General features: G+C 43.6%; 1 protein-coding gene across 6 annotated transcripts in view; it reads left to right on the top strand.

Annotated features, from left to right (window-relative positions):
- The window catches only part of SEMA3D (semaphorin 3D), a 165,565-nt gene that overhangs the window by 120,288 nt on the left and 31,420 nt on the right, over window positions 1-13,857 (top strand). For all 6 annotated transcript variants that reach the window (XR_013231065.1, XM_077337862.1, XM_077337863.1 and 3 more), the window contains 2 exons: window positions 4,733-4,955; window positions 11,331-11,419. Coding sequence is in view for 5 of the 6 variants with exons in the window: in XM_077337862.1 (XP_077193977.1) it covers window positions 4,733-4,955; window positions 11,331-11,419 (312 nt within the window). In the remaining variant the exon portion in view is untranslated. The remainder of the gene's footprint in view (window positions 1-4,732; window positions 4,956-11,330; window positions 11,420-13,857) is intronic.

Here is a 13,857-nt window from a genome sequence, read left to right as displayed (position 1 = left end):
ATTTTTGAAGGGGAAGGCTCACCACTGTTTCTGAATCACCTCCATCTAACTGTATGAATCACACAGCAGGAAGATCAAATGGAATAGCCTTCCATTGGGTTTTATTGGTCTTCTCTGATGTAGGTTGGGAAATGTGGATCCAGTGAACAGTTCATGTTCCTTAAGTCCCATTGTCTGTTTGTTCTAATATGACCTCTATTGATAGACATTCTATTTGTTTTCTGGGAACTGGCTTCCCAGGAAGCTTGCCTAAGATTTGGGTGTTCAGCCAGGTTCTGCCAGAGATCTGTGGTAGTCAGTATGAATTATTTTGGGTGACCTTCATGATGGTTGGGGCTTATACATGATGAGTCAGCATGAACGTAACATCTCCATCCCCAGCCACTGGGTGCACCCGTCCTGTCTTTATAGACCAATGGGTGAAAAGTTTGGAGAGGTTTGTCACATTCTATGTGTCAAACTACTACTATGTGAACTACGCAGTTAATTTTCTAGCAACTTGCCAGACTACTTGGCTTAATGCACATTGGCATTCACACATTGCAAATTTGCACAAAAAGTATGGATCCCACTTGAATGCTTCCATGCCAGTGCTGCTCTCACCTCTGGATATCTATTGGAAATAGAGATGGGGAAAGACCTGCCAGGTAGACACAACATGAAGGCACAATTTCTTTCAGCCTCTCCATGTAATGAGAAGACGGTGCACCTTAGCCTGTACTCTGCTCGTTTTTGTTTCTCCTCCATAAAACCAGGTCTGTTTCAAAAAACAAATCTGCTTCATATCCTCCATCTTAATTGAGCAGGCTATAAACCTAAACAGATGAATATTTGCAGCAGCTGATAGAATGTACATCCTGTCCATATACCTGTCAGGGACAGGATGCTGACTCTTCATGTGCTGAATCCTTGTCAGCACTCAGAGAAGTGGCCCCGTGCCATGGAATTACCTCAGTGCCTTCCAGCATCTCTTGCCGTCATCTGATTATTAGAAATGGACACCAACAATGGGGAAGGTCCTGGCTGAGCATCTGGCACACATCATGTTTCTGCTGTGTCCCAGATCTGAAGTGTTGCAGTTTATCCAGAACGCTGAGTCCGTGACTAAATTCAAGTTTGAAAATGACTGCCAAATGGCATAGCTGGTATTGGAAGAATGCACATGTGTCTGTTCCGAAAGCTTGGTGCCGTACAGGAAATCTGCAAACTAACACCGAAAAAAGCATCTTAAAGAAATTATACAGTATCTATTTGTTAGCGATGGTATGTTCTTCTTTCAGAAATTATATTATAGCTCTACCTGGCAGGAAATATGGGGATTATCTTCTTAGTATGAGCAGATGAGGGCTAAAATTCTGGAACCATTTAGATCCTCTGAGACCAAAGATAAGTGCTTTCAGCGCTGTGGTCCTTGCCAAAGTATAATGATTGCAGAAAGGGATGCAAGTCATGTGCTGGCTGGAGTACATACAGTTTCTGTTTGTGGTCTGCATATTGTGTGTTCTTAATGGGATGTTAAAGAGTTAGGAAGAATCTGAATGCCAGACCTTCTCCTTGCGTTTTCTCCCTCTCCCAAGACTGTGGAACATAGTGACTTGATGAAGCTCATTTCATAAATTCTCCTTTCCTGCCTTCATTTGAAGCCATCCTATTTATAGCAGAGGAGTGTCATACTTACCCATTTTAGAGCTCTGCTTCTTCAAGATGTCATGGTGACCAAAGGTCATCCTTATATGGCAAGACAGGAACAGTACGGTGTAGTAGTTAGAGTGTCAAACTAAGACCTGGGAGGCTCAAGTTAAAATTTGCCTCAACATGAAAGTTTGCTAGGGTTGCCAGTTGGGAAATGTCTGGGGGCTGGGAGTGGGTAGGATTTGGGGTGCAGTGAGTCCTCAGTGAAGCATAAGGCTATGGAGCCCACCCTCCAAAGTAGTCATTTTCTTCAGGGGAACTGATCTCTTTGCTCTGGAGACAAGCTTGAATTCCAGACGATCCCCAGGCCACACTTGGAGATTGGCATTCCTGCTTTGGGCCAGTCACCCATACTAAGCCTAACCTATTTCACTGGGTTGGTTTGAGTATAAAATAGAGGAGAACACAGTAAAGTGTTGTGGGTACCCATTGGGGAGAAAGACAAATTATTAATGAAGAAAATTAATTTGGGGGAGAGCCTCTTACTTCAGGGGTTGAATAATGTAGCAGCTTGTCTGGCAGATGCTAGCACCGACTAATTTTTAGCTCCTTGCTGTGAAAAGCTTTACTTGCTTTAGGATGCTTAGGGCTGATCCTGAGTAGAGCAGGGGTTGGACTAGATGGCCTGTATGGCCCCTTCCAACTCTATGATTCTGATACCTGGAAACCAAGCCACTGGCAAAGACCCAAGAGTTTATGATCAGTTGGCAGCCCTGGCACCAGTTGCATTTCGTTAAACTGTCACAGCAGAGAGGAAATATGCAGTGGCCCAAAGCAAGTCAGGGAGGGCAAGGATAGCAAAGCCTCCTCAAAGCCCTGCAGACAGCCAGCTGGTGTTGTGGTTCATCCAGAGAACCTGATTTGAGGCCCCACTCCTCCTCCACATTTAGCCAGCTGGGTGACCTGGAGCCAGTCCCAGTCGTCTCAAAGCATTCTCAGCTCCACCTATCTGGGGAAAGTTAGGGTAGGAAATTGTAAGCTACTTTGAAACTCTTTCAGGCAGGCAAAAATAGGGTACAAAAAACTCCAGCTGAAAGTACTGCTGAGAAAAGGGCCAAGGGGGGGGAGTTACAAAGATGCCCCCCAAATGTTAGCCTGCTGGTGTCCAGTATCCACTCTCTGCAGCTTCAGGAGTGGCTGCTCCCCCATATCCCATATCAAACCATAGGGTAAGTTGTACTAAATGCTATGGGTTTTGGGGAGGGGGGACTTGAAAGCAGCAAGTTTTGCCACCAAGAGTTATTTCACTAACCAGGTAAATGGAATAGTTGTCTTGTATTGGTTTAATCCAGGCACTGTTTGATTTATTCTCTTTTTTCCTGCCCTTTCTTTCAAGAAGCTTCAGATGAACAGGGTGATGCTATTAATTTTCCTTGCAATAACTTTGCAAAGTGGGTGAGGCCAGGAAAGGAGGGTTGTGCTTAGATGTTTTAACAAACATCATGACTCAAAACTCAAACCATTTTATTCTTATCTTAATACTGCTTGTCATGATGTTGCATTGTTACAGTCTGTGGCCAAAACAAGTACAATGAACTGAAATTAAGTCCCCAAGTAGGTGGGGGAGACGGCTGGACTAGATGGCCCTTGGTGGCCTCTTCCAGCTCTGTTTGATTCTGAAATGGACAGCCTTTTTGGTGCCACCTAGATGTTTTGATCTCGAGCCAATTATATTAGTTTGCACATACCAACAGTGTCTTCTCTAGGAGTTCTTCGACTATTGATAAATTTCTTGTCAACTGAGAACCTCTGTAAGATTAATCACCCTGTGCTGGGCTTATCGTTATGGTATTTACTGCAAAGAGCCACATGGGGGCAGTGTCCATTAACTGTTGAAAAGCAGCTGGAATTAAAACCCAATGAACACAGTGGGAATTCCTTTTGTGTAAGCATGCATAGGATTGCACCATTAGATTTTTTGCACTTGTAATGCCAGAATAAAGTTCCTTAGGTGCTGGAGAATTGTCACTCCCAGGGTGGCTGCCCAGGGACCTGCCCATGAGAACTCCTGGGACTTCTTTTCTCAGGTCTTTCATCTCAATGGATAGGTGCTAATTTTGACCACAGGACTGTGTATCTGAAAGAAGGAACATATCAAACTAGGGAGGTAGAGTTTGTATGAGCATGACAAAAGGGATATGAAAACAGCAGTGTAAGAGAGCTGAGTACAAGCCTGTTGTTGACTTTCATTGAAGATTTTTCAAACAAAGCAACTGTCATCTCTAAGAAAGAAGCAGTAAAACAATTGAGAGCCAGTTTGGTGTAGTGGTTAGGAGTGCGGACTTCTAATCTGGCATGCCGGGTTCGATTCTGCGCTCCCCCACATGCAGCCAGCTGGGTGACCTTGGGCTCGCCACGGCACTGATAAAACTGTTCTGACCGGGCAGTGATATCAGGGCTCTCTCAGCCTCACCCACCTCACAGGGTGTCTGTTGTGGGGAGAGGAATGGGAAGGCGACTGTAAGCCGCTTTGAGCCTCCTTCGGGTAGGGAAAAGCGGCATATAAGAACCAACTCTTCTTCTTCTTCTTCTTCTTCATATACAAGGACCATCTTGCAAATAAAAGCTCAAATGCTGGACACGCCTGACAGGTATTGGCTCACAGGAACATGACATTGAGCTCACAATCAGATGTACCTCAGGGAACTTACATTAAACAGTGCTTGTTTACTCAGTGATGATGCAAGTGGTGAGAAAGAGCTTCTGGTTTCCCTCCCAGCCACTTTTGCCAGTAGAAATGGCAGTGGATGACTTTATGCCCCATTTTTCTTGTTCCACATGCCCTAGGCAAGGCACTTGGAGCTGCAGAAAACCGGTCAGGCAATATCATGTATTTGAGCTCTACAACAGTGTCTGTTTCTAGCCTATAACCTTTACCCTAGTCTGTTTACCCAATCTTTCCCATTTGGTTAAAGTGTTGTTGTTTAACCTGGTGGCTTAGAGGTAGGGTATTTTTTTAATCAGGTGGTAATTTCTTCGAAGCTGGTCTGCAGATGATCAGGAACTTACGTTGCTCTTTTTTCATCTCTCTGCTATTCAGTGCCCAAGTAAAACATATGATCCATCAATCAAATCCACCAGAGATTTCCCAGATGACGTCATTAGCTTCATACGGCGACATCCACTGATGCACAAATCAGCCTACCCAGTGACCGGAGCGCCTGTTTTTACTCAAATCAACGTCGATTACAGGCTGACTCAGATTGTGGTGGATCGTGTCATGGCTGAGGATGGCCAGTATGATGTAATGTTCCTGGGGACAGGTATGCTCAAGAGCAAGGGCACATGTAACATGTATCTTTCCAGGGCATTTCTGCCATTCGTAGGAGAGGTCCATAAGAAGTTTGCATGGCCATGATCTAAAGGTTTGCAAACCGATGTCTATGAAAGAGCATCCGTCATGAACATTTCACAAACTTTTGTGCTATTTGTCGTGGTTCATGAATAGATACATTTTTCAGACATTCTAACTCCACTCAGTGAAAGTATTTACAAAACACTGAGGCAATGGGGAAAGGGGACTCTCTAGACTTGGGAACACCAACAGAAGTCCTCCAAAGCTTAAATGTACCCACGTAGCACAGGTCCCTGTCCCAAACATGGCACAGGCTCCCCTGGTTAAGTGTTCTGTCTACACTGAAAACTTTAAATGGAGCAGCTGTACTAACTGTTTCTCTGAAGCTGAATTGTACAGGCCACACAGCAAAATGCAGCCTGTAGGGGGCAGTCCCAGATTTCAGCAGAGTGAAGCACTGACAGCAGCATCTGGCCGGCTGTATGCTGCATAAGGGAATCATGATGAGGGATAATTTTCTAAATTTAAAACCTGCCCTGTGGAAAGTTGGACTAGAAGCCTAGTCTGTGGAGCTGGAAATCAGGCCAGTGTGGTGTGGGCAGTCAGTTTGCTGGGCTCTGTCCCGCAGCTCTGGTCCCTCCCCAGCCACAAAGCTGATGGGGTCTTGTGTGAGTCTCCCTCTCTGAGCGATGCTCCATCTTGCAGTCTTGAACTCTTCGAGCGGCTTTAGCAGCCCCAGAAATGCCACAGCTGCCTTGTTCCAGCTGCTGATGGGGGGCATCTGGAAATCATTGTCATAGAGCACAAAGCAACCATCACACTGAGGATGCTGCAGCTTCCCCCAAATTCTTCTTTTGAGGGTATTTCTGCAGTCCTGTGTATATAAATTAAAGAAATAAATAAGGAGGGGGGGTTCTGTTAATCTAGGGCCGAACTAAATGTGACGCTATTCTCATGGTCCTCACTGGCCATCGCTAGCTTAAAGTTATTTTAAAAGGTCATGAGGGCCCGCAGCCCAGCAGGCTGAGATACTCTTGTCCCCGCTGCCATTACCTTATCAAGTGCTGAAATGGCCACAATCCTCTCCCTCACAGTGGTTTTGGTATTTGAAAAGCAGGGGGAGGAACATGAGCACCATATCTCAAAATAACGTTAACATGGCAGTGGCCTCCTCGTACTGGCTGTAAGGCTGGTATCATGTTTATTTTGGTCCTTGGATGCAGCTTTGGGAAATTCTATCACCCAGGGCCAGAGATGGGTACCAAACTCCCTTCTCTAAAAGGACAAAGTCTTCCTCTCTGCTTGCCCAAGGAAGGTGGAAAGAGCTTTCCTTATGATTCTCTTCTTACTACACATTTTCAGTATCTCAGTGTTCATTGTCTGGGAGAATTACTTTGTGTCTTTCCTCCTTTTTTCTCTCTTTCTTCTAGTTTTAGCTAAAGAAATTTATTCTCCTCTCTCCTCCCCCCCTCCATTTTATGTTTTCCTCTTCTCCTCAAGCCACTCATGGCAGCACAGCCTTTCTATATTAACCAGTTTGTGCAGGCAGACTGCCAGTGGTTGATGGGCATGAGCTTTGTCCCTTGAGCTTGAGTGAAACACGCAATATTGATTCCTGTGGTTGCTTTCTCAAACAGGTAAATAGGAACACTCTGGTGGGAGAAATATCTTGAACCAACTGTGTCCTTCAAAAAGCTATCAGATACAAAAAAAAAAAAAGAAGAAGCAGCAGCATTGAATTTCATTAGCATCCCTGCTAGAGTTAGGGCCCTACCTGCGTCTCCATCTGTCCTGCAACATGAGGAATCACTATAAAGGCACTAGGTTCCATGCCTTCATCTAAGATGTTCTAAACTCATTAAGTGATGGAAGGACACTTAATTCTGAAATCATTTGAAAATGGCCAGTAAATTGCAGGGGGGGGGGTGGGGGTGGAAGTCACAAATGCTGTGATTGTGTTGTTTGTCTGAAATGTGGAAGCTTTGGTTCTGCCCCGCTTGTCCATAGAAACAGTCACGTCCACTATTATCTCAGTGGCCTCCAGCTGTTAGTCGTCTGATAATTATGCCAGTTTGGCAGAAATTCCAAGATAATTTTCACTACACTCCGTTGAACAGAAGTGTAGTATCTTGGGTTCCTGACTTCTTTGATAGGGGAATACCCAAATAATTATTTGGACCACGTATGCCACTGTCCCAATGCTGTTGCCTCTGGAATGTTCTGTAGGACAATAGAGCAGAGACCCTCATTTCATGGAGCCAGAGTTCTGGTTGACCCTAATACTTCATTCCTCTGAACACTACCATTATGTTCACTACTCCCACCCCCCCCAACCTCAATTGTTTGGAGGGATAACAGAAACAAGTATCTATACCAAACTAATGCAATTAAAAGAGCAACCTGTAGCAGACAGATTCTCCAGATACCTAAGATCTTCACCAGCCATGACTACCGTGGCTACCTGGGTCACCCTTAGTACTAGTAGAATTCCATAGAGAATCTCCAGTGTACCATGGCCACAGCAACATTAGTACTGCAAACCTGATGCACTCCTACTCAGTTGATACTAGGGTTGTGCGCTTCATCCGCCAAAGCATCCGTTCTAGCCCAAAGCAGCCAATGCCGTGGCGTGGGGGGGGGGGGGGAGGGTCGGTGCCAGTGCCAGTGTGCCAGAGCTCTGCTCCTGCGTGCGGATGCCGGGTCATGCCGTGCCGCAGCGCTGGCTGCTTTGGGCCGGAACGGCCACTTCAACATCTGAAGCCCTAGTTGCAACCCTAGTTGCTACCAAATGACAGGGATAAATATGTCCCTCACAAAAATAACACCTTTCAGGGATCCTACTCCTGCCCCTGCATCCTACTCCTTCTGCACCAGGTTGTTTGCTTCACAGCAATTGATCTCCTGTTACAATACTTCTTTTTCACAGCAGACCCCCCCCAGATTTTTAGAAACATCTTGCTAGTTTTTTATATGTGGGGACTGGTTAGAGATCATGAAAAGCAAAATCTGAAACAGATATTTCTTTGAAGGGTCATTTGTAGCATCTGTCCTCCTTCCCTTCTACTGGCCTTTTATTTCAGCTCCTAGTGGCCTTCTGAAGGAACCAAGAATGTATTAAGGAGATCTGAGGGCCTCGGTTTTTCCCCCTAGGGCACAGAACAATATTTCAAAGACCCTTCCATACAATTGTGGAACCCTATCTATGTGACTGCACAGACTGTGCTCAAAGAGCAGCAGTTTCAGGTAATGAAGAGCAGTCTTGCAGTTCAGTAGCGAGGGGAATGCGCTCAGATGTTCTTATCTCCTCTGTTCAAGAAATTGAAGCCACAGATACATTTTATGATATTGGGCTAGTCATGCTTTGTGCTGTTGAGCATTAAAGATACTTCTGACCCCGTCTCACCCCAGTGATCTAGAAAGCTGCTCTGCTCTAGTGGCTATGAGTGAATTAAGAAGATCCTGATTATAATCGCACATATACTGTGTGAACTAACAAGATGCCAGTCCTAAAAAAAAAAGAAAGAAAGAAACAATCCCTCACCCTCATTAGTGGGGATAATTTATATGCACTGTTTGTGGCGGTGGTTTGTTTAAATCACTGTCACCTTGGAAAGCAGCCATGAAGGACAGGGATCCATAGGAGATAGCCCAGGACAGCTAACTACAGGACTGTCATTGTTCTCATAATAGTTTCAGGTCACAGAATGTGTTATAGTGTGCATGGGAAGCAGAGCCTGCTTGTTCATGCGTCAGAAAAGGTACTCTCAGCATTATTTATTTAGCCATTCCAGAGCTCATTCTCCAGTGAGGCTTGACACAGATGAAGCTTTGTTTCTCTCTGCTTCTGTCTTTATATTCAGCTAGGTAATATCCTTGCGTTTTAAGAGTATAACTTATTTTCCCCATTTTACAGAGGAGAAAAAAGGCTGAGAAGAGAATGATTTGTCAAAATCCATTTCAAAGCATTTGTAACTAGTCTGGACCAGACAGGTAGAATTAGTTTGACCCTGAGTGCAGTTGATATGAATATGCATCTTGTATATATATATACAGAGTTGAAATTCCACAGATTCCTGGGTAAGAATGTCTTTTTTCCCTTGGGATATTTCCTCTCTGGAAGCATCCTAAAGTCGGAAAATACATTACTGGCTGTCAAGTTCAACTCCTTGCCCAGTGAAGGAAAATACATTCCTGAAAAAGCAAAAGCTTACCACAAATCGGGGGTAACAGATTCCATTGCCACACTGCTCTCCCCATTAAGATCGAATTCTGCCCTCCTGTAAAAAGCTGAGATCTAGTTGCCCTCTGGATGAGCAGAGGCCATGCTTTTATCCTCCTTATGACTGCATAAGACAGTGGTTTTCAAGCCAAAAGGATGAAGTTGTCACCAAGGGATGTAGGGGATTCATTTGGACTTTCCATGCTTACCCAGCTTTGTTTTCCAACAGATAGCTGTATCTTCAGATGATTACTAACTTTTTGTTCCTTTTTGTTCCTTGAAACACTGATGGTTTGATTAATTTAAAACATCGTTCACAGCCTCTCCTTGGTGTGGTAGTCTGCAACAGCCTCTAATGACAATATTGTTTCTATTGCTGACACCATTCATTTCACCCAGATGCTTACCATGTTCACTCTCCTGAATTTCTGTGCGGGTGTACCAGTGCGGGTGTTTTTTGACATGTAATGCTATTCCTTTTCTCTATGGCATCTATTCTTTGAGGACACATATTCTTCTTTGACTACATTCCAATCATGGGAGACATCCCACTCAGTCTCTGTCCAATCTATTAATTAACATTTCCCTTCTCTGCTCAGAGGTCAAGCTCATCTTGACTCTTTCCTATGTTCTAAACATTCATTTGCAGACATCAAATGCTGATGACTATGTGTTTCCTGATGATTGTGCGTCCCCCAGTCCCTCTTATAGTATCCAAGTTTCTAACTTGAGCACTGACCTTTGTCCTCCCATCTCCATCAGGATCCTGCCAACATGTCTTTCCCAGTCCTCAAGAAGTTCATCCATCTCCTGCCTTTGATTGAGTCCTTGATTACAGAGTCCGAGGTTGTGGCCCCACATACCAGTCCTCTCTCAAAGACATCACTAGCATCGCCAGTCATTCACACTTCTGTGCCTGCAGTCTTTTTACAAGAATCGTTGACTAGAGCATACAGGAGCTCCAAAGCCCTCGATCCTTTCCCCTTGAACCTTACAGACGGTTGTGATAGAGTCATAGCCGTGTCCAGTAATGCCATTCCTTCCCAAGTTCATAAGTAGGAAGGGATAATGATAATATCCTCAATATTACCAGCATATTTCCTGTACATTGGAACCATACATCGGGCAAGCAACACACCTGATGAGTTAATAGGTCCATTGGCACAAAACCGCCTTTGAAACTCTCTGTCAATAACCACCATGATCCTTCTCTTCTTCTTTCTACTGGTGAATCACCTCAGTCTTTGAGGGGCTTGTTGAACGTGTTCTTTCCCAACCAGCATAACCTGTGTGGTTGTCCTCCATGAGTATGCTTAGCCAAATCCTCATTAGGAAAAAAACCTGAAGCCAGGTTCTCAGCTCATGTGGTTCAGATTCCATTCTGATTTACCTGCTTCTGTCTAGTCTCTAAACGCAGGTAAATTTATACTATCAATCTGCTAGCATCGTAATACGGTTATTTTTTTCCTCCTTGGTTGAATCCCATGATTTTTAAAGTTTAAGTGACAGAAAATAGAGCAGTAAACTAGATTCAGTGTTGGACACAAGGCTGCTGCTGAAAATGGGAGCCTCTTGTCAAGTTCTCTTCCTACACTGTTTTCATTTCAGGGCAGAACTAGATGTGATGTTTATCTTTCCAGTAAAATCATGCTGCATGTTGAGTTCCCCTCCCTTTTTCCATAACAGGTTCAACCATGTAATTTCCTCATTAGCAACAAGTGATAATATGGGAAAGGGGCCAATAATGACAGAGAATGATGGTGTCTCACTTCCTGAGTAAGTTTGCATGAATGATGCAGATAAAAGTGAGAGAATGCAATGCATGTGTGCTCTTTTCAGTGGAAGCACCATGTCGCACAAGGCACCTAGTTCTGTGGCTATATTATTCCTAAACGAGCCTTCCTGGGCTCATTCCACTCACATTGGATAATGCCCTTTCAATGTGCTTTTGCAGCTGGATATTTCTGTGCAAAACATAAAGATCTATTTATAAAGTGCAATAAAAGTGCACCATCCGATATATATGGAATGAGTCCTGCAAAGGAACTGGAATAAAAGAAGCAGAGTATTGCCCACGGGCTGAAACATAAGCTTTTTGTTTTCACCTATACCCCTTTATTTCAGATACTGGAACAGTCCTGAAAGTTTTAAGTATAACCAAGGAGAAGTGGGACTTGGAGGAAGTAATACTGGAAGAGCTGCAGATATTTAAGGTAAAGCTAAAATGCCAGGGTAGAATTTTAAAACATTTAGCTTGTCACAGTTTAAGGCAATTGTGATGGATTCTGTTCTCATTTGGAGAGTTAAAACATTTCAAAACATGTATTTCTAGGGACAGCAAGTGAATTTTGATCAGGTTAGCAACATTTCTAATGTGGGGTTTTCACATTCCAAATAGCAGTGCCTGCTCTGTGCTCTTATTTATGACAACTTATCAGCCAATTTATTATTGTTTAATTTTATTTAAAACATTTATTAACCAGTTTTCTTCCTTACAGAGTTCAGAGGGGCATACAATATAATTATAGTACTTAAAACAGAATTCATAAAATACATAAAAAAACAAAATCTTAAATTACAGTAACTTAATCAATCAAATGTGATTCTAAATAAAACTGTCCACAACTGCTTCCTAAAGTGAAAGTGAGAGGCCAGGCAAACCCCTCTTAAGGAAGTTGTTCCCTAGTCATGGGGCTCCCACTGAAAAGACCCTTCTCATGTATCCAAATTTCTTTGATTGATCTGGGCCTCTCCCTGAGATCTTTAATTCTTGGGCAGGGACATATGGGAGAAAACAATCCTTTTCTAAGGTGACTACTGCACTGAGTAGCATTCCCAAGCTGTGAACCTGGCTTTTCAAGGGAAATGTAACCCCATCCCAGACAGATGAGATCTGAAGTTCCTGGTCAGCCTTTTTACTAACCCAGAAAACCCCATCCAAGACAGGTTTAAGTTTCAGCTTGTTCACCCTCATCCCTCCCATTACTGATTCCAAGCACTGGCTCAGAACATCAACAGCATCCTAGGAATTAGGTGGAAAAGAAAAGTAGAGCTAAATGTTATCCAAGCTTTGGGGACACTGCAGCCCAGACCTCCTGATGACCTCTCCCAGCAGCTTCATATAGGTATTAAATAACAAATACGTCATGAAATTTTCTTGATACATTTGCTCTGTAGGTGGGCCATAATCCCTAGAAAATCTTGAGCTTTAGACTGGAACCATTGCAATCCTCGCAGTTTTCAAATGCCTTTGAAATCAGGTGAAATGTTCTCTGTGAAAAAGGGGTACCCCAAGTAAATTGCACCAGATACTTTTGATATCTTGCGAGAACACTCTTTGATTTAAAGGTTTCCAGGGCCTTTTTTCTGCTGTCATAGATACTGGTTACAACTATCATTTTGAAAATACCAAGACTTACTCCGTGGGCTGCCAAATAATCAGGAATTTTTGAGCGTGTACCAATTTGCCGCATTCTTACAATATCACATCACGGGGCAAGGCACCATATCAGATTTAAGAACAAACAGGGCTATTAGCTCAGCAGATGTTCCTCCACATTATAAATTTTGCCTCTAGTCTGTTTTTGTTTCCCTGTAGGGAAAAATAGAAAAGGGGAAGTGGCTACGGTTTACTTAGATAGCCATACCAGAATTGTATTACCAGCCAGTGCTGTATCCGACACACCATTTATATGATGATGTGGTGGGTGGTTTTTCCTTTTTTTTGTTTTGTTTTGCAGGGCATGGAGTCTAATTTCAAGGAGACTGCTTGCATTGTTTGCCTTCAGCAAGCAGCTGATATGGACCTCTCTCCCTGCCTTCCACCAATAGCTTTTGTCACCAACATAACTGTGTCAGTCAGTTGGATCTAAGAGGGAGATCTTTGACTGACAGAAATCTTATGGGCCAGTTAACATGCCTAGTATACAAAAACTACTCTGCCCATGTGTGTATCATCCCTTTTATTGCCCAAGCTATGGTTTGGGTATCTCATGGTATAAGCAGCAAATATTTGTTTGATTTTTGGACAGGATGCAATAAGAAAGCATGTGGCCTAAGAGCTTCATGAACTCAAGCATACTTCTCCAGCACAGTTTCTTTGTCTTCTCCCTCCTAGTTGATTGGATGGGAAAATGACTCAAACTATGAAGGCTAATAGACTCTATGAGGTATCAACACTGAAAGACCTCCATCTGATACCCTGGAGAGCTGCTGCCATTCTGAGAAGACAGTACTGAACTTGATGGACCAGTGGCCTGAGGCAGCTAGTGAAGAAGATCTTTTCTTCTGGAGGAGGGTGGCATTAATGAATGAGCAGTGTCACAGACTAGTGCTCAAGCTACAGCCTTTCCTCTCCAGGCATGACTTGGCCACATTAATGCATACTCTGGTCACATCCAGGAGGAATTCTTCTAGTGGAGCTATCCTAGAAAACAGTTTGTACGTTTAGGTTGGTACCAAATGGAATAACTAATATCAAAACCAGAGCTGACCACAGAGATCACATAATACCAGTCCTCTTTGTTGGCTGGCTATTTGCTTCTTAAGCTAATTCAAGACTGAGTCCAGGTTTTCTCCCATATGTTGCTTCTCCAGGAGCAAGACAGGATACAAAGGTGAGGGCCTTTTCTGTGGTAGCACTTCCCATGAA

This window comes from Paroedura picta, chromosome 5 (genome assembly GCF_049243985.1).
Source record: "Paroedura picta isolate Pp20150507F chromosome 5, Ppicta_v3.0, whole genome shotgun sequence".
NCBI lineage: Eukaryota > Metazoa > Chordata > Lepidosauria > Squamata > Gekkonidae > Paroedura > Paroedura picta.
This window is presented reverse-complemented; position numbering and strand designations above follow the sequence as displayed.